We start from the raw sequence: 27,420 nt of genomic DNA, 5'->3' as shown, positions 1-27,420 counted from the left end.
AGATGGAGAGTCTGGAGAAAGCAGTATGCTGGCCGGCTCCCCTGGTAAGAGAAATACATAGATCAGCAGAAATGGGTTAATACTTAAGACAGAACTATCCGATAAGAAACTAGTACCTGGCCAACAGAATTATACCAAATACAGAGTCTCAGCATGTTATTTGGGGCTTGTGTGGTGGCAGGACCAGACCAGGCAGCAGGAGGAAAAACCGTATACCTTACAGTTCTCTAGCCAACATCCTATGGAGGTCACTCTTGGAATCTCACAAAGATGCTAACAGGGAGGCAGGTTAGAACTGACACAGCTCTGCTTATTTGAACTTTATTTTCATTGATTTTTCTTAAGATTTTAATTGATTGGAGAATTGTGGTTTAAAATTTGAAAGCCACTGCTTTGGTGATCCATTTAGTCCTGCTAAGTTTTCACCTTACAAGACCTTTGCATAAATTTTTTTGAAAACACATGTGAAATACCTCTTGTTACTTTCCCCCAGTTTTTAGCATGCATGATCCAGGCTTATTATCTGAGTAAGATCATGGTTTAAATGAGTATCAGACATGAACAATGAAAACAGTGGACCACATATGATGGCAATGCAAAGGACCCTTATCATTCTATAAAGGCTGGCTGCAATTCTCCCCTGCTGGGACTTCGGAAGTGCTCACGGCAGACACACTCTTATGCCACACATTTGATGTCAAGTTCCTATACCTCCCATCCAATACATTTTTTTTTTGAGACAGTGTTTCTCTGTGTAGCCTTGGCTGTCCTGGAACTGACTCTGTAGACCAGGCTGGCCTTGAGCTCATAGAGATCTTCCTGCCCCTGCCTCCCAAGTGCTGGGATTAAAGTCATGTGCCACCACCTCCTGGTTCATTCCATACATTTTAAAGTGATAAGCAAAGGAGAAGAAATGTGTGAGTGACTCTAGCCCATCTATCTTCATATAAGCTTTATTTAAAAGAGATTTCATTGAATCTGTTATATAACCTATATGTATACATATATCATATAGAAATCATATGTAATATATATAAATACATGTTATATATATGTATATATATATATATCATTTCTATATAATATAAACTCTTTCAAAGTATTTTGTTATTAAAATTATATTGGGTCATTTTATTTAGTCTTTGCAAATCTCTTCTTTCACAAGTCAAAGAAAAAGAACCTCATAAACTCTACTGACTTAAACTCTAAAATAAAATTAGCAAGGAACAGAGAAAGAATTCAGACCAAAAATAGAAAGCTCTGAGTCCATGTACTAAATCTCCCCAATGTTTAACCACCAATACTCAGCATGCTGCTGTGTTAATATGATTTCTCCACTACTAGGTCAGAAATGTCATTTATAGGAAGACATGAATAAAAGAATGAAAGTAAAATTTGATGAGTGACCCTGTTTATTTCATTAATTTATACATAAATCTATTTATATACCCAATCAGTTAATCAATTTCCCCATCATATGAAAATGTCCTCACAGGATATTATCACATAACATTGCTTCTAATGAATTTTTTTTATAGAGGAGAGATGAGGAAGGCATCATAAAAGGACTGTCAAACATTGTTCTGTCCAACAATTTTTTGCTTGAACGTACCATTTTGGAAGGAAAGTAAACTATTTTTTTTAACATTAATGCCATCACTTTATATCTGTTGGTAAGTCAAAGACACCAGAAAATTGTTTGTATTTTCAAAATTTCTGTCTTACTAATGTTTTAAAAATAGTTAACAAGCTGAACTAGTATTCTATGTACATTAGTTCCTTTAATCCCAGCAGCTGGTCCTGAAGTTCATCACACTATTTATCTTTTCTCAAAGATATGAAAATTTTGAGACTCAGAAAGCCTAAACTTACAGGCAATCACACATTTAGCAAGGAGCAGAGTGGGAGCTGACCGATCATCCCACTGCTCATGAACCCTGAATTATAACTATATATAAGACATGTCTAAAGATAGCATGCTCACGGATATCCCAGCTCCATGAAGTTGTTCCATATTTGCTTCAAAAACATGATGACTCCCATCTGGAGGCAGAGGTCTATCAGGCAGCCACTAGGATGACACTAAAATAGAACAGTGAGAGCCATAAGGGTTCTGCTTCTTCCCCTGCATCCCAAGCTGGTTTAAATACCTCCAATTTTAAATTGCAAAGTAAACTTTACATCTGGGTCCCATTTTCTCATGTAAAAAAAAAAGGAAGCAGGTACAATGACAGTGTTAGTAATTATGGTGAAATTTGGGTAAGCTTTTAGTGAGTACTTTGTCTCCCACTGTCAATCATGATCACATATAACGAATGTAAACAAATGTTCTACATCCATAAATAATATGTATTAGAAAGATAGTCTGATACGGTGTTTATGATTTTGTTTCTAGGCTCTTTCCATTTTTAAATAATTTTAGATTTTCTGAAAAAAAATCAGACATTTTAGTAAGTTCCCATTGAGCTCAAAGCTAAGAAACTAACAACAGTGAGCTGCAATTCAATAACCTGCAGTCATGATTGTTGTTTTATTCCTCCCCTCCAAGACTGTTGAACAAAACAACATGCATACTGCATTGTATGGCTTTCATGTGTCCCCATTTTCTCTTTCAGAGAGCATTTTTATAACTTCAAGAAGTTTTGAAAATTACTGGACCATGAAGTTCTTCTTATCTGGGTTTTTATGAAGATCTTTTTTTTCTCTGTGCTAAGTTTTTGTTGTTTAGATTTTCAATAAGTTGGTGTTAAACATACACAAAACACACACACAAGCACACAAAAATGTCACTTAAGTGAATATGTGCTGCTTGAAACTGCACTATAAAAGCAATTTGGGTGGAAAATGTGGGTCTGGATCTTTAGAAATTGGATCATGTCCTGTTTGTAAGGATGAGTGTCCCTATGACTTTGATCATAGTTTCTATTTCTGTCAAATTGGTACTAGTGGGACTTCAAAAGGAATGAATAATTAAGACATAAAAGAGCCTGAGTTTTCCGTTCCAGCCCAGTAGCTCAACAATCTGAGCCAGAGTAGGTTTGCCCATGGCCATACTCATGGCACAGCAGGGTCCAGATTTGGTTATCCTAGGTCACCTTTTACTACTAGCATGAAATATGGCCCCTGACTTCTTCTTCACTTTATACCATAAGTGTGTTCTGTAGAATGTGTGAAGCTGAAACACTAAGAGATGGAACAATCACAGATCAACAAGATGGTTCTTTATTTGTGCAGAGAGTCTTGGTGGCGACTTGCTTGGAGTCTGAGAAAAGAATACACTGGTTTCCTTTGCAAAATGCATCACTCTAAGGATAATTCTAGTTACTAAATATGTCAGTTGCCTTGGAGAGCAGGCTTGGATCACATGCACTTTTATAAATGTATAGGAGAAAGAAAACAATGAGAGATATATGATGGAATCTTTCCTGTAAAGGTCAAAGTTAAAAGGCAAATCAACAACAAATTTGTCAAAATTGAGCCTGGAAGAATTTGTAATTTATAAGTCTCTTTATCTTTCTTAAAGAGAACAATAAGGAACATTGGGTCTTGTTAGTTTGTTAAATTCTCATAGTGATGGTCTTGAGCTAAAGACAGTCATTAAATACTCTAAACTTCATTTGCTAAAACATCTCATAATTGAGATGTATATAAATGGTCATGGATGTTGTGTAAAAGCAAAGTTCAGTGATTTCATCTATTTTCACATTCTTGGTGAGAATATGTGTAGTACGAAGAAGTCTGAGTGTCCATTAGTCACTATACCTACTTAGAGGAAGCTGGGACTAGACAGGACTGTCAGACTTCATGATCCCTCACTTCACCTACTTTAGAACATTTACTCTAAAGACAACTCACTCTATGAGCCAGTAATTGGTCATCTCAGCAAAATGCATGCCCATGGCTATTCTCACATTCCATTCCAATAGTGACTGGAAGTATCGTCCAAGGCAAGACTTTGAAGGTATGCTGATTTTATTTGAATCATAGTCTCATCAGCTTTGTGACTTTTTGCAAATTATAAAACTTCTGTTTTTTTGTTCTCTTATCTATAAAATTAATATAATAATAACATTGTTATGAGGATTTAATGCAATTGTATAAAAAGAGAACTCAGTAACAAATGCTAGAATAGTCCAACACCTAGTAAGTGCTTGATAAATGTCAGTAATTTAGAAAAATTTGATAATAAATTTATGTGATGTTTTTGTGAGGTATCACATAACTATAGTGAGGGTCAAAAATCTAACATAGCCACTTCATAAAAGTCCTGACAAATTGTATTATTTTTTCATTCATTATACTGATTCCTATCAATTGTGCCTCTTATTTGAAATACATAATTAAATTTAATTTAAATTTCACAAATGAGAATACTGTGCTACTTCTTCCTGTTACAAGTTCAAAATAAAGGAGCTGAGATTAACAGGTAAGATCTTCCTCTGGATGGGAAATTGTAGCACAGAGACTATTATGAACCCTAGAACAAAACATTTGTTCATTTATGATTATATCCTCTTCTTTATGATCTTTAATGCAATCAAATATATCAATGATACTGTCCTTTAAGAGTCTCCATCAGAGGCCTGCTGTAGAGCCTGTCTGTGCGCGTACGTGCTTCTTCTATGAAGGATTGCAGAGTCGATACTTATCCTTAATTTTCATAGTTTCTTCATAATTGGAGATTTCTAAGGTGTGTCATAAATTACAATGCTAATTTTATTTTTGCCTAGAACATACAGTCCTTCGTGAGTAAATATAGTCACCACATATCTCATCTATAATAGAAAATTTGTAGGAGAATTATGAGACATTTTTCTGATGCTAGTATTATAATTATTTTTCTGGAGTTTTCAAGGCTTAATCAGAATTTTCCACAATTTCATAATTAAGATATAATATACATTTGAACAATATTAATGGGAGTGATAGCTCCTACAAGTGCTATAATCTATGTGGCTACAATCACTCTGTTCTTACCTTAGGTTTCCTAACTAATCCAATCAAGCCCTTTTGATAGAAGTAAGCCTTAAGTTACTAAGTGGATGACCAGGGTGACCAGGCTTTTGTTGGATGTGGGCATAATCCTGGCCATAAACAACAACAAAAATAAATTAACAGATATATGGATAAAAGTAATAAATAAAATTGAAAATAAAATTGAGACTTCCAGGCAATCTCAGGATTATAAATGGTCATAGTGTTTCCCTCTACTTTACACCCCCAAGTCTTACTTTGTAAAAATCTATGTAGGTTTAGGTTCATTATACACTCAGTGTTTGCCTCCAATTTGTCCTCTCAATTTTTTAGCTTCTCAAGTGTTGGGCCTATAGGAATGTATCATGACACTCAGCTATACAACTATAGCTATAGAATTCTAACAGTGATAAATTTAGCAATAATTTGTGACAATCTTCCCATAGTCTAGGGTTGTGATTATTGAGTTTTTTAAATTAACTCTTATCTATAAATAACTTGGCAGTATAATTATTACTACTGCCAATTTAGCATGGAGAAACAGATAGTCGTGAATGATGAGTTAATTACAAGGGTAATTAACATTTAAGCTCAGCTTTTTTCTTTTCTTTTTTATTGTAAAGCATGTATTCTGAGGAAGTTTTAGGCTTCATTCATGTACACAGACATTTATTTTCTAGAACAGTCTGAAAAGAACATAAATGGGTCCTCCCTGTGAGTTTGAGGAGAGTGGAGAGTTTTTGTTTTGTTTGTTTTTGTTCTTTAGAGAGAGACTGAAACTATTTCTCCCTTCATTTTTCTTTTGTAATCTTTCCTTAACTCTTTCTATATTACAACCCCATACTGAAGACACCATCTATTCATTGGATTTTTATAATGCAATCATGAAAGTCATTTTGTTTGAGAGAAGGAACAAAATTCTGATCAGGAGAACAGAGACCAGACTAAGACACAATTATAAATATAGGCTTCAGCAAACCTAGAGCCTACATTTGCTCTTAAATATGCAGCCTCTATTTGGTAGAAAAATATGTGATCATTCTTTATGTAAAAGTATGATTTTAATCTGTAAATTATCACCATATTAGAAAATAACATTAATTCAGGGGACCAGGATTTATCCCAGTACTTAAACTGGCTTTTTGGAGCCCATTCTCTTTGGAGGGATAACTTGCTCAGCCTAGATATAGGGGTCAGGGCCTTGGTCCTCCTCAAAGTGATATGTCAGACTTCCTTGACTCTCCAAGGGAAGTCTTACCCTCTTTGAGGAGTGGATGGGGAGTGGGGTAGGGTGGGTGGAAGGTGGAGAGAGTAGGAGGTGGGTGGGAACTGGGACTGGTATGTAAGATAAGAATATATTGTTTTAAGATTAAAAAGATATAAAAAAGAAAATAACTAATAAAATTGGGTTTTTCTTATATTCCTAGAATTAAGAACAAATTTTGTAGTATAATATCAATAAATCTAATAAGGAAAGTGTCAATTAAGCTAGGCATAATGGTTCACTAGTATGATCCCATCACTTGGGGCGCAGAGGCAAGAGGGCCAGAATTCTAGGTCTTCATCAGGTACATAACTAGTTCAAAGCATTATGGGCTACATGAGACTCTTTCATTAAATCAAACAAACAAACAAACAAACAAACAAAAAAAGAGCCAACAACAAGAACAAAACAATCTCTCATTTTCATTAGATAAATGGTAACTATTTTTTTTCTAAAATAAGCCATTAAGGAAAAAACTAAAAGAGAATTATTGAGAAAATCTGTGATATGAGATTCAAATTGTATTTGTTTATGCATTAATAAGCAAAAGAAGAATATTATAAAAGTGGACAGGAAGAGCACACACAGGAAAATATAACTATAGACAAAAAAAAATATTAGTTTTCAATTCCCTTGCCACCGAAGGAACCAAAATCAAAGGGCAACATCCCTTCACAAGGTAGAATCTTTTCAAATGCTTATGTTTGCCAAAGTGTGATAAAGAGACTCTATACTGCAGGAAATGCTGAAGGACCATTTCCCAGCCTCAGTGAAGACCCGTGAGGTGCAGTGAACCTACCGCTTCATCTTGTTTCTCTAGGTTATATGTATTGTAAATTAACAAAGAAATGTGGACTTTTAGCATCTGTGTACACATGCTTATAAATGGCTATTTCATGTTTTCTTTTTAGACTGAATTTTCATTTCATCAAAGGAAACCTAACATATTTACATCTGGAAATTCACTCAATAGATGGTAATACTTTCCAAAATGAGTAAACTTAATGGAATTATATTCTTGGAGCTTATAAACAGAAAAGAAACAAGCAAACATGATTTTAAAAAGTAATAAGGGAAAAGGCCAGAATATTGGTGCTTAATTTTAAAAGCATCATTCTTTTTAATATAAATGTAGCTGCTATCATTTGGAACACAAAAATCTCTTCCAACGTTTTCCTCTAACTCTCTTGGACATCTTCCCTCCTCAGCCCATTACCTCCCACAGTCACTGGCCTGTATCCATATCCATCCACACACCCACTCTCATGGGGTTACTTACTTCCTCCAGTCTCCATCGCTCAAAGAGTTTATTGTATTTTCCTGGGTGGCCTACGAATCTGTAAAGGGTATTTGAATTCATTAGCAATTAAGTGAAGTTCACCTGCTGACACATCACACAGAGTGCTTGTGTGGGTAGACATAATTGTTCACTGGTGCAATTTGTCCCATACAATTGATATTTGCTATGCTTAAACAACATCAAAGTAACTGACTTTAAGAGCAAGAAAGTGATGCATGAACTCAGTACCAGTGAGTAGAGAAAGTGTAGATACATCAAGCTGGTGATATTTAATACTTTGTTCCATGTAGAATTTTAATAATGTGTGGGCCAGATTAATGAATATCATCATAGCATACTGAATGGTTTTGTTCAAAATGTTTCTGATTTCTGAGTGTTCCCATGGCACCATGTGGATGAAGGGTTAACCAAATAGCAAACTGTGCTCCTTAATATTTTACATTTTATTTTCTCAAATTTTAGATCAAAGAAGGAAAAGTAAAAATCTTGGTTTACACATCAAGAAATCATAGCTATTTTTCTCTAAACAAAATAATTAGTAATAATTAGATGATAATTTGTAGGTGGTATTTTCTCTGTGTCTCTGTCTCTCTCTCTCTCTTGTGTGTGTGTGTGTGTGTGTGTGTGTGTGTGTGTGTGTGTGTGGTAGTAGCTGTCAGAGATTACATAAGTAAGAAAGAATACATGTAAAATCTATTACATAATATTCTTTTGTTTTGTTTTTGGTTTTTTGAGACAGAGTTTCTCTGTGGCTTTGGAGCCTATCCTGGATCTACCTCTTGTAGATCAGGTTGGTCTCAAACTCTGCCTCCTGAGTGCTGGGATTAAAGCACGTGCCACCTGGCCTATTACATAATAGTCTAAGGTAGAGTTTAAGAATTCTCCACTTCTGTTACCTAATTGGCAGTTGAGATGTTTCTGCTTTGTTTTCTTCCTGGTAATGACAGGATATTTAAAGTTAACTCACCTTCCCAAAAAAAATGCAATATAGAAGATAGAACTGTTCAGATTGACAAATTGGAAAAGGAACATCTTCAAGGCAAAGCTGTTTTCCCATTCTGATTCTGTTCGAGGATATTCTATAAGAAACAGAAACTATTGACATATATGAAGTGGACAAAAAAAACTCAGTGTTTCATCATTAACACTTTTCAGTCTTGCAATGAAAAGCAAAAGAGAACATATAGGTTACAAAACAAATAATCATAAGCCATTATAGGAAGAGTAAGGTGTGGAAAAATCCATTTGGGTCAATAAAAGTTCCATATAGGTTACATTTTGAATGAAAAAATGTCTAGACTGCTAAGACTTAATTGGGTAAATCATTCTGAGAAATGAGGTGGATTCAACATGTGCTATTCCATTTTTTATATATTCTGAGCAAGATTACAGTTTTTCTGTCATGAAGATTTCTCAGGATAGATCTTTATACTAATCCCCTGTGGATTATTTCTTCAAGTATCTACATAAGACCTGATACAATTGCCTCTGATGTTGACTTTGAACTTGAGCAATGTACCGCAATCTTACCAACATGAAACTAGAAAGATGAAATAAAGGAGCATAAGAGCTTCTACATGTGTGTCTTGTCTCACAAGCTAGAAGTCATGTAAGAAATGCTATTTTACTATTACAGACAAGCTCAAGACAGACATCCAAGACTGGACATGGAGAGAGATGAAGTCAATGGAAGAGATTAGCCATCCCAAAAACCCAACATGAGGTTTAGCATGTGAGTGAAGAGACCATTGTTAACATCTCTATATCAAGAGCAGGAAAACTGCCTAGCAAGTTAATCTGGTTATAGTTCCTTATAAACCAAAGAAAATATTATCCTGTGCTACTAAGTTTGGAATAAGATGCCATGAATCAATAAGTATAGCAAGAAGAGCTTACTTTAATAATAACAGTTTCTCATATTAACTCAGGTTCTCTACTATAAGTAACAAAACAATAATTTTATAACACGTTTCATGAAAAAATTATGGCTCTTTTTCAATGATCATTTAACTTGGAGAGGAAAGTGAATTCTAAACTTTGGAATATAATATTGTTTTCTAGAATAATGCATTATGGCCCAATTATTTCTTAGCTTTACCTTAATGCATCTAGATGCTGATAATAAACTAGCTACTGCTGATAAGCAAGGTATTTGCATCATCACCAGTCACAAATGAGGTTAATTAAAATGTTAATTTACTTTAAAATTATATTTCGTGTGCCTTAGATGGTTTCTGAGTTTTAAGATGGTAATGATATGACTCAGTTTGACTTCTGATGAAGCCTATACTTTCACGACTTGGCCAACTTTGTTTCCCAGAATCTGGATTTGTGTAATCAAGGGCACTCATTATCATGGTAATTGTTTATTTTTTTGTAAACAGCTGACAATCATCTTGATACAATTCTCAGTAACCAAAACCCTAAAATAAAAAAGTGAAATAAATCCCATTTTGGAGTAATGGATATTTATTCCCATCTTTACAAAGTGTGAACTGAAACTTTGAACCTTTTTTGTTGTTGTTGTTGTTGCTTCTGAAAATAAAATATTTGGAAAAGTCCAAGAAACAAAACCAAAAACATCCTGTCTCTTTGGTAAATAGCATCTAACATCTAATCTGAAATATATATTAGCTTAGACAAAGAATATAAGAAATAAGTACATGCAAACATACAGTCTGATTTTATTACACAAAGAAATGTCAAATTAGCCATCATTATTAATTGTGAACTATGGATCAACAGAAACTATGCCATCATTGGGATTTCATATGTGAAAAATTTCAAATACTAAGTTAAAATTTTACATTATTGCCACTTAGAACAAATAGCTACTCTTTTACCTATTAATTATATCACCTCCCCCCACATACTCTTGGCCATCTTTCTTGTAAATTCCTCTCTTCTAGAGATAGAATATCTTATCAACATAGGTATCAGGGAAGGAAGAGAGCTCTCAAACAATTTATAAAAAAGTTTTTGATAATTCAGTTCAAGTTCTTTATTATCCAACCGTGAAAGAGAAACAGATAAGTCACACTTAAGGCACACTCTGCAGTGTGTTGGACAGTTCGTCTGCAATGATGAAATGGGAAGTATTACTCAAAAATTTCAAGTACAAAAACACATTTTAAAAAAATCACTAAGAAGAAAAGAACCAAGTCTAGCATACGCTTTTAATTCCAGTACCTGGAGGCAGGACCAGGTAGATATTTGTGAGTTTAAGGCCAAACTGATTTACATAGGCAGGCAATGCTAGATAGTGAGACCCTATCCCAAAAACAAAACAAAACAAAACCCTAAATAAACAAAAACACTTTACCAGTGTTTCTCTCCTAGTTGTAGTCATTGGCAAGACAGAATCTTGGAATATAGCTTTTGTTCATTTTGAAGGAAAAAAATCTATTATTATAAAACTGTTTAAGAAATAAACCTTGGACTGGAGAGATTGTTCAGTCATTAAAGGCTATTCTCGCAACCAAAATGTCAGAAAATGAAATTCTCTCCTTCACATTCTTTCTTTTGCCTTTCTTTTTCTTTCCTTTTTTTCTTTAAGTATTTGCAATATATGTGTATTCAGGTGGATCCTTTCTTAATCCCCACAAACTAAATATTCAAATAGGTATTAATATGGAAGCATAAAAACTAATGAGACTAGGACAAAGAAGCCAAAAGATGGGAGAAGTCTCTTCCTAGGAAGTGAAAACTAATTGGAATCAAATAATGAACTACATTAGCCGAGGTTGAAATCAAAATCTGAGCATGGAGCTACTGATTGAAAAATGGCAATTCCTGAAAAGAGTGCTGAGACATGTTTATTAGTTCACAGAGAGGTAGAAGTAGCAGAAGTACTATAAAGTACAAATAAAGATATGACTTGGAAGACCCTATGGGAGATACTGTATATATACACACACACACACACACACCCACACACACACACACACACACACACACACACATATATATATAGTTATTGTATGTGTATTCTGAAAGCCATAGCTATTTTTCAGAGTCAGCAGACAATAAGGTGGGCCAAACAGATGTAAACATGTCTCTGAATGGAAATTGCCAAATCTGAGACCCTATCTAAAATTCTAACAGTTGGGATTGTTTCAGCATAGCACAGAATCTTTTCCATTCTATAGGGCTGGTAACCAATACACAATGCGAACACAAGGTGTCCTACATGCATTGTTTTTGTTTTGTTGTGTTGTGCTTATTGTCAAACCAGACACCTTAGTTCAATTCCTAGAGACCACATTGTAGGAGCCAAAAACTGAGTGTGAAAGGAGTTTTCAGACATGCACACATGCACTAAACAAATGTAGGCAAAACTTCAAGTGACTGAGAGTTATTATTTACCCAGTACTTCAGAAAAGTCTTCTACAAAAGACATCAAAACATAGAGATAAAAGGAAGAAACATATAGAAATGAAACTTAATATCCTCCAAAAGGAAGTAGACTTCCTAGAGGTTAACTGATTTTTTTTTTCTTCAGGACTTGTGGGTCAAAACTAATATATGTCACAATAATACTAAATGACATTCTTAGAAAATACTATCCTCACCATGTGGTAGTGCATGCCTTTAATCCCTACACCTGAAAGCAGAAGCAGGCAGATCTTTAAAATTCCTGGCCAGCTTGTTTGTTTTGGATTTGTTGTTGTCAGTGGAATTGTGAGCAGATTTGCTCCACTTTTTCTTTTGGGTTCTGGTAAAGAGGGACTATCTATTGTGTATGTTTTCATGAGTGTAGTTAATTTCCTTGGGTTGGAGTTTTCCTTCCAGAACTTTGTGTAGGGCTGGATTTGTGTATATGTAATGTGTAAATCTGGTTTTGTTATGGAATATCTTGTTTTCTCCATCTATAGTAATTGAGAGTTTTGCTGGGTGTAGTAGTCTGGGCTGGTATCCATAGACTCTTAGTGTTTGTAGATCATCTATTCAGGACCGTCTGACCTTGAGAGTTTCCAAGGAGAAATCAGGTGTAATTTTGATAGATCTGCCTTTATATGTTACCTTATGTTACATTGCCTTTTTTCATTTGTTGCTCTTAATATTTCTTTATTCTGTATGTTTAGTGTTTTGATTATTATGTGACGAGGGGTCTTTTTTTTTCTTTTTTGGTCCATTCTATTTTGTGTTTGGTATGCTTCTTGTACTTTCATAAGCATGCCCCTCTTCAGGTTGGGAAAGTTTTCTTCAATGATTTTGTTGAATATGTTTTTTGTACCTTTGAGCTGGGCTTCTTTCCTTTTTCTATACATATTATTCTTAGATTTGGCCTTTTCACGGTGTCCCACATTTCCTGGATATTTTATGTTAAGGATAGGTAGGATTTAAGATTTTTCTTTGGTCGATGAATCTATTTACTCTAGTTTATCTTAAGCACCTGAGATTCTTCGATCTCTTGTATTCTGTTGGTTATACTTGCATCTGTAATTCCTGATCATTTACCCAGTTTTTCTATTTCCAGCATTCCCTCACTTTGTGTTTGTGTTTTCTTTATTGTCTCTACTTGAACTAACTTTTGAATTGTTTCCTTCACCTCTTTGATTGTTTTATTGATTTTTCTTGGTTTTCCTTGCATTGGTTTTTTTTTTTTTTTTTTTTTTTTTTTTTTTTGCTTTGTCTTTTCCTCTATTCCTCTATTTCTTCCAATTTTTTGTTTGTTTGTTTTTTCTTCCATTTCTTTAAGGGATTTTCTCATATCATCTCTGAGTGACTTTATCATTTTCATGAAGTTGTTTTTTAGGTCATTCTCTTCTGCTTCATCTGCTTTGGTGTGTATAGATCTAGTTGATGTAGAGTCCCTAGATTCTGGTGTTGTCATATTGGTCTTTCTATTGTTGAATGTTTTTCTTGTACTGCTGTCTTCCTATCACTTCTTCCAGTGGGTGCAGGTGGGGTCTCTCTCCTCTCCTGGTGGTTGTAAGTGGGTCATGACTTCGATGTCAGTATCACTGGATGATTGTAGCTCTCCTGGAGGTCTCTCAAGCAGAGGGCACAGCAGGGAAAAGGATGCAGGGAGGACAGGCTCCAGATGTTCCCACTTCTCAGGGCAAGACCATTCAAGCAGATAGCATAGGGGTAGTCAAGATGCAGAGCCGACTCTGGAAGTTCCAAGAATAGGATTGAGGTGGGGGTTGCACATGAGCTGGCCCCAGACTCACCTAGAACAAAGGGTGAAGGGGAACCAAGGGTCAGGTGGGGTCCTGGTTGGCGGGGCTGGTCCACTATAAGGAGAGCCAACCCAGGAAGTTCCAAGGAGAGGGTTGGGGTGTTGGACCAGCTGCCGAAACACTCACTCCAAACAGAGGGCCCAACAGGGCCAAGGATGAGGGAAGGCAGGCTCCTGATGGTCTGGCATGCTAGGGCAGGACCACTCAAGCAGCAAAAGTCTATTATTTTTTTAATTGTAATGTGGATCCGATTTTAGCTTCTTTGCCTTTATCCATGTATACTCTCATCTAGATATATTCAATAGTTAGATGTTAGGATTCAAAAATGAGAGAGGATATAACAATTGTCTTTCTGAGCCTATATTATCCCAATATGAATTCTAGGTTCAGCTAGTTTTATTTCCTGAAATTTTATTTTTCTTCATGTTTGAATAAAATCTTATTGTAAGTGCTTTATTTTCATAATCCACTTATTTGTTAATGGACATCTATAATTACATTTTACTTTCTGTATGAAAATAGCAATTATAAACAGAGATGTATAACTATCTTTCTAAAAATGTACAGTCCTGTAAGTATAAGCCCAGAAGTGATATTAGTGGAATATTTTTTGAAATCCTAAACATAATTCCAGAATAGATGCACTTGTCTATATATATTCCAAGGAAGAGTGGAAATTTTCTTATTTTTCACATACTTGCCAAAAATACACATTGGAAAAAAAAGACCACATATTTAACAAGCAGTGCTGATATAATTGGATTTTTGCATGTGGTATAATGCAAACAGATCCATATCTGTCACCCTGCAAAAAACTCAACTTCAATGGATCAGAAACCTAAACATAAAACCAGGTTCATTGAATCTGACAGAAGATAAAGTGGGGAGTTGTCTTGAATTCGCTGACACGGGAGATGACTTTCTGATATAATGTCATTAACTCAGGCACTAATCAGTATGGCAGTTCATCAGGAAAATGGGAATCAGTCTACCACAAGATCCAGCAATTCCACTCTTAGACATATACCCAAAGATGCACATTCTTGCAACAAATACATCTGTTCAACTATATTCATAGCAGCATTATTTCTAATAGCCAGAAACTGGACTGAAGAATGGATAAAAAAAAAAATGTGGTGGTACATTTACACAATGGAGGACTACTCAGCAGGGGAAAACAAACAAATAAACAATCAACAAAAAAAACAATGGAATCTTGAAATTCACAAGCAAATAGATGGAACTAGAAGAAATTATCCCAAGTGAGGTAACCCAGGAACTTGTTATGTACTCACTCATATATGGATTTTACATTTAGAACAAAAGATCAACTGCCTACAATCCACACTGCCAGAGAATTAGGATACAAGGAGGACCCTAAGGGAGACATGTATGGTCTATCACAGAAGGGTCTCTCACAGAAAGATCTCCTCAGCAAATTGGTAGAAGGCAGATGAGGAGAGGAGAAGATGTTAGGAGATAGAGAAAGGAAGAAGAGGAGGGGAGAGGAGAACATGAGAGAACATGAAAATTGAGTCAGGGGAAGAACAGAAAAGAACATGAAAAGAGATACCATAATAGAGGGGACATTATAGGTTTAAAGAAAAATATCAAACTAGGGAAATGTCCAGAGACCTACAAGGATGACCCCAACTAACAATCTAAGCAGTAATGGAGAGGCGACTTTAATGGCCATTTCTTGATAATGAGATTGATGACTACCTCATATGCCATCCTAGAGCCATCATCCAGTAGATGATGGAAGCAGAGGCAGACACCCACAGCTGAACACTGAGCTGAACTCCTGGAATCAAGTTGCAGAAAGGAAGAAGTAGTAATAAAAGGGGTCAACACCAGTCTGGAGAAACCCGCAGAAGCTGCTGACTTGAACATGGGGGAGCTCATGGACCCCAGATTGATTAATGGGAAACCAGCATAAGACTGACCCAGACCCTCTGAATGTGGGTCTCAGTTAGGAGGCCTTGGAAATCTGTGGTATATCTGACAATGGAACCAAGATGTATCCCTAGTTCAGGAACAGACTCCAAGAGCCCATTCACAATAGAGGAATATCCCTTAGCCTAGAGACATGGAGGAGGGCCTAGGCTCCCACTCCAAATTACTTGACAGGGTTTGATGATCCCTCATTGAAGGCCCCACCCTCCCTGGGAATTGATGTGGGATGGGATGAGGGTTCAGTAAGGGGCATGGGAGGATGAGTGGTAGATGGAACTGGGATCGATATGTAAAATAACACAAATATTAAAAATATAAAAAATGTTCTGAAAAAAAGAAGCAAAGCTATTTTCACTACCTTCTACCTAACTAGAAAATGATGTAGAACACATATTTCAACTCATGCATTCTCACTCCAGAGCCTAAACTCTGCTTGATGGAAGGAAAGAATCAAATCGTTTCCTTCAAGTTTTCCACTCACCTCCATACACAGGTTTAAGTGTGTTTGTGACACCCCCACATACACACACACACACACACATCACATACACATGGAGCTGGGTGAAGAACTGAGAAATCTGGGGAAAAAATTTCCAAGTAATGATAAATAAGTATCCTAGCTACCTAATGAATACTTTCTGATGACATACATTGCCTCTTTGTGCTGTCTAATGTAGATCAATTTCCAGCCGCACCTCTCTGTAGTTAATTTGCACATCTTTGTTTAACTGAAGACATAAAAATGATAGAACACACAAAACTATGTGCACATAGTTATTCAGTCATTACAAGCAAAATAAAGGAAATGAACTTACCTAAGTTAGTGAGGAGGTACGCAATTTTTTTCATAAGCCTGCAAAGGAGTATACAGATAAATATTCTATTTTATATAGTGCTAGAATTTACCTTCTTCAAAGAAGTATTTAAAGTGTGTCTATGAAAGGACACATTTTTAGCAAAGGAAACATATTTATTAACACACACACACTATGTAGTGTGTGTGAATACACACAAAATTGCTGAACTATGAATGAGCTTAGAAACATGTATATGTATACATGTGGACACCTTATTACCTGCAAAATAAATCTTTTCGACCATCTTTATTTACATTGAATACTTGCCCCCTAAACTAAGAGAAAAATTGCCAAAATTCATTCAGTTAGCTAATTGCTGAGATAGGACTTAAATCTGTCTCCCACTCCAACCTTAGGGGATCTGATACCTTCTTCTGGCATGATCAGGTGCCCATACACATGTGTCATACACATACCCAGACACATGTATATATACTTAAAGTAAATTAGGACAAAAAACAATAGCCATACCAAAATATTAAAAATTCAAGAAATGTATCTAAATACTTAAAGAATTTTCCATATTCTCTGACTACTCTTTCAATAAAACTATTGCTATTTCATATTAGCCATGATCTGAATGTACCTCTTTTTAAGTCCAAGACCCTCTTGAGACAGAGTATATTAAGTAAACATTCTTCTCTCTCTCGTGCAGCAGTTTGGACTTATTTTATTTCTACTTATGACCTAACATTTGCAAATTTTAAACAGGATCACTTTGATTTTGTAAGCCCATGTTATTTTCATAAAAAATGCTCTTTTTCATGCCCCCATTATGAGTCAGAATTTTAGTAGGATGGACTTTATCAGCTTATGAATAACTTGACCAGCCACTGTTTGTCAGTATTGAATGTCCTCATACAGACTGAAAACCAATTCTGTTGAAATAGTTGCCATTTACAGTATTTCACCTGTGCCAGTACTTTAATTACACACAACGATTTTGCCAAGTGAGTATAATAATCCCACAATACTTTTGATCCCACAGGGGATCAAAACTGAGAATTCTGAGCACACGGCCTGGTAGAATAAAATACTAAGTAAGAAGAATGGTAAGAAGTAAGGATGTTCTTTTATAAACACCTTTTACCATTTATTCATTGTCTTAGTACTTGGTATATAGAGCCTGTCTACAATTCTGTGATGAAATATCTTTAGGTGGATGCCCAAAGAGATGACAGTAACATTTGGAAGATAGTTAAAAATAGTTGTTTGAAACTTATCCAGGTTAGTTAAGACCCTGAATATTTAAGACCCAAATGACTAATTGGTACCACCCATATGCTATATTCTACAATCAGTACACAAAATGTTAAATCTAACTATAAAAGCAGGAAGAACCCCTGAGTTAAACACATTCAAATGTATGGAATATAGCAGCAACTGTGTTGAGAGAGAAGATTGTGTGTGAATTTGACTACATGCAATGAAATGGCTATATAACTCGGGAAGGAAAAGACAAACAGGATCACAGACAACCATTCTGATTCTAATCCCTACATAGTACACAGGATACCACACTGGAGAGCTTCTAAAGTTACATGTTACATATAGTAAGCAGATTTTCTGTGAGTTCAAGACCAGCTTGGTCTACAGAGTTTGTTCCAGGACAGCCAAAGCTACACAGAGAAACTCTGTCTTGAAAACCAAAACTAAAACAAATATGTTTAAAAATGTCCAGTAGAAAATCCTTTTGGAAAACAGGACACTTCCTTCAGTAGCAAGAAAGATTTTCAAGCAAAAATGTGGACTGGGTAAATAGCTTGGGAACATGAAGAAGAATGCACAGCTTCTGAGACTGATAGTCTCATAACAATGGACATAGACTTTGGTCAGGAGTGGCAGAAACAGTAGAGAAAATCAGTAATTGTTAAGCCAGAGTAATCCTGAAGAGAAACCAGTTTCCAGGGCATTTTTGACCATGACAATCACTTTAGAATTCATTCTGAGCTTAGAAGGAATAAGCGTTCTACTAATGCTGTAGTGGTTCATTATGTAAAAATAAACTGGGAAGAAAAGAGCAGCAAATGCAGGAAGGGCAGAACAGGGAGTTTTGTGTGTTATAGTGCATGTTGTCTCTGCATCAGAGCATGACTGCCCAGACTCCACTGTGAATATTAATTCTATACAGACTAGCCTGCAGAGTCTAAGAGACTTGTCTTCTAGTATCTATTACTTCCAGACTCCTAGAAACCTTTAGCATGGACATGAGCACATCAAACAAGCACATTGTTTTTTAAAAAGTAAAATCTTTTACTAAATGAATCATTTGGCCTGAATTACTTTCCTAGTTAAGAGGTGTGGCCCAAATCTTTGATCCACTCAAATCTATAATAACATATTTTATACCATTGGTGATGAGATACCTAGCCATTCAGGAAAGATAAATGTATATTTTAGGATTTCCATTGAAGTGATTGGATCTTTGGAAGGAAACATAGTAATGAATGCTCTGATTTCTACAGGTAGATGTTCAAGATGGAGTGGACAACAGAACTAACATAGATGATTTACATTAGCTAATGTATTAGAGCCCCCTACCCCAGTATTATATTCTCTGTCTATTAAACACATTTATAATCACATAAATACTCAAAGGAGATCATTCTTTGAATGACTTTGTAGTAAAGGTTTGGGTGACTTACTCCTGGAACTTTCAAAGCACAAGAGGGCATCTGCTTAGCCCTTCCTTCCTCCCTTTCTTTCTCTATCCCCCTCTCTCTTTTTCCCTTTCTTTCTTTTGTGTTTTTATTTAAGAGTTACTCTTTATTTACAGTGCCAAGCAGCTATTATTTTACTATAATATGACAAAATTAAGTAGCAAAAGTATATATTTTTGGGAGAATTTTCACATTTTTATTTTCCTCACAATACTTTGCAGATGTAATACGAACTATGGTATCTACAGCAACATGGATAGAGTCAAAGTCTAACAAAGTCAGAAAGGGGGGGGGGGTCTAGGAAGCAACTGTTTCTTCAAGTTCTGTCCTCCTAGATTTTTAAGATGCATTTTTGGCAAGTGAATGTTAAAGGAAGAAATTGAAAATTTAATTGTGTTTGAATTATTTGTGATCTATTTCTTGAAGATGAATTTTCTCATCTTGGCTGTGTATCACTATTATTTTAAATGACACAAATTAGTGGTTTTAGGGACTGACTGGATCAGAATCAGCAAAGAATTTTAGAGTGTTTTGTTTGTGATACAGTTTTCTTAGCTCCACAAAGGAGCTACTGAAGACAATTTGATACATAGTTTGAATGGCATATGCTGTTAAAATTACTTTCATGATCAATATAATAAAAATATGTTTAAATTTTAATTGCAGTAGAATGCACTGCTTTTCCTCAATTGAATATTTATTTAGACATGTCATGATATATATATATATTTCAAACTGTGCATGCATTTGGGAAAGTACAGCTTTTGGTTTAGTTTAAGTTTAAATTAAAATATAGCTACATACTGGAAAAACACTAAGAATATAATTTTAGCAACAAAAATTAACTTGGTCACATAATATACAGGATACTACAACATTGAAAAGTAAAATACAATTTACTCAAATGATATATTTTAAATGTACAAACATTAAAAAAAAATAAGACATGTGGACCTAGATTAAAACATATCAACAAACAACAAGAAGAGGAAGCCATGCCCTTGGCTAAGTAAACTCAACATTTTAACAGTAGGAGAAATGTATTAAGACAAGCAACAAAAGAATGTTCACAAAGATAGTGTTTAATTCTTCCAGGACTTCCATTGATGGGAACAAAAGGCAGTTCAAGAACCTCATGACAAAAATAAAAACAAAGATGTAATTCTGTTCTACATATGGGACCTAGAAAAACTGTATGGAGGAAGTGATCCTTAACTGCTATTTTCAGCGATGAAGAGATATTCTCCAAGGATACAAAAGGAAAAAAGAACATTTCAGACAGAGAAAGCTCTGTGAATCAAGAAACTGGGGGTGTGAATTAACAGAGTACAGGACCAGAGAAAGTGGTTCTTCATGATGAAATGCAGACAAGAGGGCGGGGGAGGTAGGGAGGGGAGACGGGTGAAAGGGGCAGAGGAGGGGCAGCTTTAGACAAGAGAAAGGAAAAACAGGCTTAAATAAAGCAGTGTCTCATTTATTAAGCTAAAGAATTTATAATTTACATTGGAGGGAATGAAGTTCATTAAACAATCTCAGGTAAAAAAAGAAATGTTCAAATATGTAATTGACACAGACTCTTTCAGCTTCTTTGTCTGTGGCCAGTGAGAGAAAGTCTGAGAAAGACACAGGAAGACTGAGTTGTTAGGTGCCTATTGCTAAGCAAAAACTGTAGATAGGATAATCAGCAGAGCCGGGATAATGAAGATTCAGAAACAAAATTCACAGGAAATCAGAAATAGGATAAAAAAGAAAATAATGCACTAGAATAGCACATGATTTGTGTAATACCTTATATTTCCTGAGAGCCTAGAAGACTCCTGATTTAAAGACAAATGCTTGATGAATTAAAGTATTTTTCCATGCCTACATTTCATAACTTAATGCATTCAGATTAGAGCTGAAAAGCACATTAGACTAAAAGAATATTTTTTACTTAGGCTCAGTCCTTCATAAGCACATTTTAAACATGAGTATTGAATTTAACCTGAAAATAACAAGATAGATGAACATTTTGATAATATAATATTTGACATTTTATTGTGTTCTTATTTTTTAAGCTCTCAAATTAATCCTGTATATTCATGTGAATTAAAGTTTCTAATAGTTTGTGAAGTACCTTAATATTTTGGATAGGAAGCAAATAAGTAATTTCTGAAGAGCATTATTAACTGATTGACTCTGAAGAATATAAAGTTATTTTCACACTGGTTGAATTGGCTGTATACTTACATTGCTTATGCTAAACCCACTCAAAAATCTTCTGCATGATAGTTGTAAGAGGGAAGAAGAATTCGTAATATAATAATCTTCTAATATCAATGCAAAAAATGTCTAACGAAGATATGAGAATGGAGAAAACTTGTTGAGCCTGAGTTCTCCTAGCTCTGGGTATTTCATTTGCAGTATTAAAAAGACTTATGCATCAGAGTCACTGAGTAGAGGTGGTAAGACTGTAAGGCTGTTAGAATGAGTGACTTGATAGCTGAATTAGGGTTATCCTTAGCTATCTTCTGAGGTCTTCCCAGGTAGACATTCACTTTAGTGACTTTAGTCTTTGCTTTGTGTAAATAAAAAGTACATTAGGCCTTTATCCAAAATAGACACATGGTACAAAATATTTTAAAGAAGAAAAATGGTTCAGATAAACTTTTTCTCACTATGTGAGACCTGCCTCAAAAAAATAAAAAATCCAATGAATAAACAAAGCTGGATGAACTACTTCTTGTTAAAATGAGCTGTTTGGAACAGAAAAATATATGTAAACACACACACACACACACACACACACACACACACCACTTTTCTCACTGTCTTAGTGCCTATTTAAAAATTATCCATGAACACTTACAAGATTCAGCAGCATGATGATTATGAAATTGATACAGACAGCAGCAGCCGATGTAGCAAACTGCCAGTGCTGTTTGATGAAATTCCACTTGAATGATGCAAACTGTTCCATGACAACCAGGCGGTATACTACAACTGCAAACACTGCTGTGATGACCAAGGAGATCTGTATGGTGGGGGAGCAGAGAGGACACCTTGTCTTTTGTGTTACTAAAGTATGACAAGCAAACCACCCAATAATACTCCAAAAGTTGAAGGTATCTATTTTTCTGGGAAAGGATATGTAAATGATATTGTCTCCTTTAAGGGAGAAAGTTAAACTAGAATTATAAAACAATTTATTATTTAAGCTTAAACATGCGAATCTAGTTAGCTAGATTTAAGCATTACATTTGCAAGCACACACTTTATCTGTTATATTAAATGAATAAATAGTAACTCATTGCTAGAGCACCCAGGGCCTGTATATAATGAAATAAGTAAATTAGGGAATAAAAGAAACTGAAACTAAAACAAGAAATATTTGCATTATTTTAGTATAGAGAACAATTATTACACTAAAGTGCAAATTCTGTCCAAAGTTCTTCTTTCATATAGACTGCTTGGTTTTAAGGAGATATTTCACTCTCAGAATTTCCACTTAACTATTCTTCCAATAAGTGTTTCATTAAAAAGAGATGCTCTAATAAAATGTCACAAACTGGCTATGGTGTCCACATATATGTAATGTGGTGTGTGTGATACTGAAAAGAATACATTTCTTTCTTCCTTCCTTTCTTTCTTTCTTCTTCTTCTTCTTTTTTTTTTTTTTTTTTTTTTTTTTTTGAGAAGTTTTATTAGAAAGGGAAGGGGGATGAGGAGGAAGAAAGAGAAAAAGAGGTAAAGAGACACTAAGACACATCAATAGAGGACAGAAGAGAAATGAGAGACAGGAAGAGTCTTGCCTGCCTCAGGGGAACAGCAGGCAAACTTTTGCATTCTTAGGAGAACAAGATGAGCTGGCATGCTGGACTATCTTTCTAAACCTGCAGCCCCACAGCTTTCTCATGTAGATGACAATATTTTACCATGAAGAAGATTCCTGAGACAGATACAAGAAGACGTGTGACTTTGTCAGATGAAGGTTGATGAGGCTCAGGTTTTCCTGTGATGGGGTTTATCACCTCCATCCTGTAATATTTTGCTTCAAATTGGGGGCGAAGTGTTTCCTATGGGAGAAACTAAGGTTACCCAGATAAAATAGCAAGACCACAAATTAAAACAAAAAAAAAAAAAAACTTTTAAGAGTTAATATGAACTCTTAAACATAGCCAGCTTTTGTGTTGTTTGCTCAAAGATACAACTTTTTAAAGAACAAGGCCAATTATAATCCAAGTAAACCTCTGGGTGTATTTTACTTAACACATTTTTCTTTGGATACACTCTAAGAAAACATAGAAATAGTTTTAACAATATATGCTTGACCCTTGACCCCTGTTAGCTTCATGAAGTGAGGAATCTTGTCAGTGTAATATAATGATGTGCATCTGATCCTGCTCTGTGCATTGATCCCCCAGATTCCTTAACTTCTTCTGTTCTTATATCTTACCTCCTCTTCTTCCCATTCAATAAGGTCCCAAGCGTAGGTCAGTATACTTCTTCTTCTTTTCCAAAACTCAAGGAAGACTGTGGCTAAAACATGTAATATAATAATATGAGGACAGTTGGATGGAAAGAAATGAGAGAGAGACAGGAAAGGGGGAAGGAGAATATGAATGAGGCACAGTTTTAATTAAGCATTGATAATATGCCATGACTTCTAATCAAGGACAGTTTAAATTTTTATTTTGGACAATAACACAGAATGTTAAATCACATTTTAATTAATATTAGTCTCAGACACAGCTTAACAGTTGAATTGCCTCTTAACATCCCTTAAAAGCATCTACTTGGGTAAGACGCATCTTACTCAAAATTTAAATAAAATAGAGGTGATTTTGAATGACTGCAATTTCAAAGCAAAAAGGTTCAGGAGCAGATGCTGAATCTAGACAAGATGGTATTTTCATTGAACCCCATATTGAATTGGGCTGTGTGTTAAAAATCCATTCTCACCAAGATACAATCGATTCATGCATGGTTTATTTATTTGAACTCTCAAATGAGTCCACAGTCTCACTTTTTAAACTTAATTAGAAAGCTTCCAGAATAATTTATTGTGCCAGATATAGAACAAGGATAAAAAGTATTACTTAAAATATCCACTGAATTTATTAATTAAAAAAAATCTAACTTCAGAAATTATAACAGTCATTGCTTCTGGTAACCACCCAAAATGAGGGATATAGTGTATTCCTTCTTTAACAAAAAGTATATATTAGTTCATGTATATTACAAAAATATTAATTTGGTACTTAGTTTATAGATTTTTTTTGATGTATGTGTATGTAAATTATACTTTAGAAGACAGTTTCAGGACTGGGACTATGAATCAGGGGCAGGGATATCTCTGTGAATTCTAGACTAGCCAGGATTGCATACTTAGAATTTGTCTCAAAAACCAAACAACTCCAACAGCTTTAGAAAACTTGTAAATCTTTAATTTGGAGCTTGTTTTCAGTGATGGGGAGAGAACTCCTCTACCATCAATCTACAGTATCAAACAGAAGTAAGTAAATACTTTTTTCTTTTCAGATAGTTTTTCGATATATATGTCAGGCTATCCTAGAGATATCTGTGTTGCTAGGACAGCCTCAACACACCTAATGTCCTGCTTCAGTCTCCTGATGACTTTAGAGACAGGGATTAACAGAAAAAGACAAAACTAATTAAAAAAAATATGTTACTTGGCTAGATTCTCATACCAATACTGTGGTCTACCCAGGTTTTATGATGTTGCAGTATTTTTAATCCCTATGGTTAGCAGTAGGAGTTTGACTTGCATGACCATATCTCATTACATAATTAGTTTCAAGTTGGCTATCAGCACAGATTATAAACATGGGGATTAGACCTGAATTGACAGGCTGAGAAAAACAAAACAAACAAACAAACAAAAGCAAACAAACAAAACCCTGAACAGCTTCCTAGTACAACTGTCTTATAGATGACTACAAGGAAACAGTGATTTTTGAATAGAGCAGGGTGATTGCACATATGCATTCATGGCAGTGAGAAGAGGTAGCAGGCTCAGGCCAAGACAAAAGTACAGAACAGCAGAGGTGGGTTCCTGAAGGAATGGAGGAAGCATGGAGTGAAATCCTGGGTGAATGTGTGTTTTGACATAAACAAGGGCAGTCAAGCAAGGACTCTGACACCAATTGGTCCATGGTAAATTGGCAAAGACATTACCAGTGTAGGCCAGGTTCAAGAAAGATTGGAAAGCTTTCCTCAGAAACCTGAATGACACTTTATGAGGGATTGATCAGTGTGTGCAAAGACTAACAATTACAGCCTGTTCCTCCAACCTGAGAATACTAACCTACAGAGACCTCCTACTGAGAGTAGCTAACCCTTCCCTATGTATTTTACCTCAGAAACATGAGGTTCTGGGTTGTAGTGGTAGTGATCAGAGAGAATCCCACCTGCCAGCTTCTTGTATGTGTGTCTCTGTGTATGTCCTTTCTTTGCTGGCCCTAGCCAGTGTTTCAGGACCCAAGCCTAAAGGGACATAACAGGCATTATCCACATCATCCACCTTTAACTAAGAAACTATTGACCATTGGGAGCTGTTAAAAGAATTAAAGTCAGTTTTTGTTAAGGGTGTCCCTGATAAGTTGAACACACTCCAGTGGAAGGTCTCATGTCCAAGTTTGTAAAGGCAGCACAAATTGGATTTGATGGTATTAAAAACATACACAAAGTTGTGTGGGTACAAAAGGGTGGTTGATCTGGGAGGGGAATAAATAAAACTAAAACACATTGTACAAAATTCACAAAGACCTAAATAATAATTTTAATTAAAAAAATACAAGTTTGGAGAGAGACCAGCCTCTTTCCTGTAACGAGTACGGTTTTTCTGCCTGCCGCTGCCTGGTCGTGTCCTGCCGCCGCGCTAGCCCCAAATAACACACTGAGACTCTGTATTTGATACAATACTGTTGGCCCAGTTACTTGTTTCTTATCGGCTAGCTCTGCCTTAATTATTAACCCATTTCTGATGATCTATGTATTTCTCTTACCGGGGAGCCGGCGGCATACTGCTTTCTTCAGACTCTCCATCTTGACTCCTCCTTCCTACTTCCTATTTCCTCCTTGTCTCCTAGTCCCTCCTATCTTCCTTTCCTATTGGCCAACAGTGCTTTATTATTAACCAGTATGAGAAACATATACAGAATGACATCTCCCATCATCTCCTCTTTTCTGTCTAAACAAAAACAAGGGTTTTAACCTTAACATAGCAAAATATATCACATAACAGTTATCAAATAAGAATCACAGTTAACACTATTTAGTCCATTAACATTTAGCAAGATTTGAAGAAAATATTCCATCATCTATCTTATCTTTGTGTGTCTAAAGTCTATGTAACTTATCTTTAATACTAATGAAAACTATAACCATAACTATCTGTCTTCAACTCCTTCAAAGACCACAGAAGGATAGTCTATAAACTCTAGAAATGACAGAGACATCTTGCCTTGTCAGGCACCTGAAGTTCTTCTGTAATCTTCCGTCTTCAGCCCATAGGCCATAGTGTGTCTGGCAGACTCTTCAGCAATGTAGAAAACTTTAAACTGTCTTCTTTATTGGCAGTTTGTCAGTCACTTTTCTCCGTGTCCTGTACACTGTCTCGAAGACTCTTCCATGAAGCAGGATCTCTGTAGCAATGTCCATCTTGAATCAGGAGTCACTTTCCTGTGGGTCCTGCATGTCCAGTTTATACATCACAAAGTCAAACAGTCCAGACCAGAGCAGTATCTTGTCCAAATGGCTAGTCTTGCCATATTGGAAGCAAACTTTATAATGTATTTTTTTGATGTCCATCTTCCTTTCTGGTGCAGGTGGTATTGCCAAGAGCAATTATGTCTCACTGTCACAAAAACCCTAAACCACTTTAAATGCCATATTCTGTAGGTCTTTGAAAGGTTTGAAGAATGCCTATTTATCTCAAATACATCTCTGTGTATCTTGAAAACCTAACTAACTTAACTCTAAGCTTTGACTATCATAGGTAATTATCTATAATCTGTACTACATTATACATTACATTTCAAAATAAGCTATACAAACAAGAGGAGAAATATACATATGACAAAATTGACCTTAAATTGTATCAATAAATGAAAATCCATTCCAAAACAAACTATGCATATCTATACCATAATTTACTTTTTACCTTTAAAAAGATATTGGTTGTGATCCTTAACCATTTATAACCAAGTCCATTTAAATGAAA

General features: G+C 35.4%; 1 protein-coding gene across 1 annotated transcript in view; it reads right to left on the bottom strand.

The window, feature by feature from the left end:
- Ano3 (anoctamin 3) overlaps positions 1-27,420 on the bottom strand; it is a 248,104-nt gene that overhangs the window by 11,556 nt on the left and 209,128 nt on the right. The window contains 8 exon segments of the mRNA XM_051183796.1: positions 1,985-2,082; positions 7,518-7,575; positions 8,506-8,617; positions 16,495-16,522; positions 16,524-16,532; positions 22,045-22,209; positions 23,111-23,251; positions 23,632-23,714. Of these exon segments, the coding sequence (XP_051039753.1) occupies positions 1,985-2,082; positions 7,518-7,575; positions 8,506-8,617; positions 16,495-16,522; positions 16,524-16,532; positions 22,045-22,209; positions 23,111-23,251; positions 23,632-23,714 (694 nt within the window).

This window comes from Phodopus roborovskii, unplaced genomic scaffold (assembly GCF_943737965.1).
Source record: "Phodopus roborovskii unplaced genomic scaffold, PHOROB, whole genome shotgun sequence".
Lineage (NCBI taxonomy): Eukaryota > Metazoa > Chordata > Mammalia > Rodentia > Cricetidae > Phodopus > Phodopus roborovskii.
The sequence above is the reverse complement of the archived record's forward strand: the minus strand, read 5'-3'. Positions and strand labels throughout refer to the sequence as shown.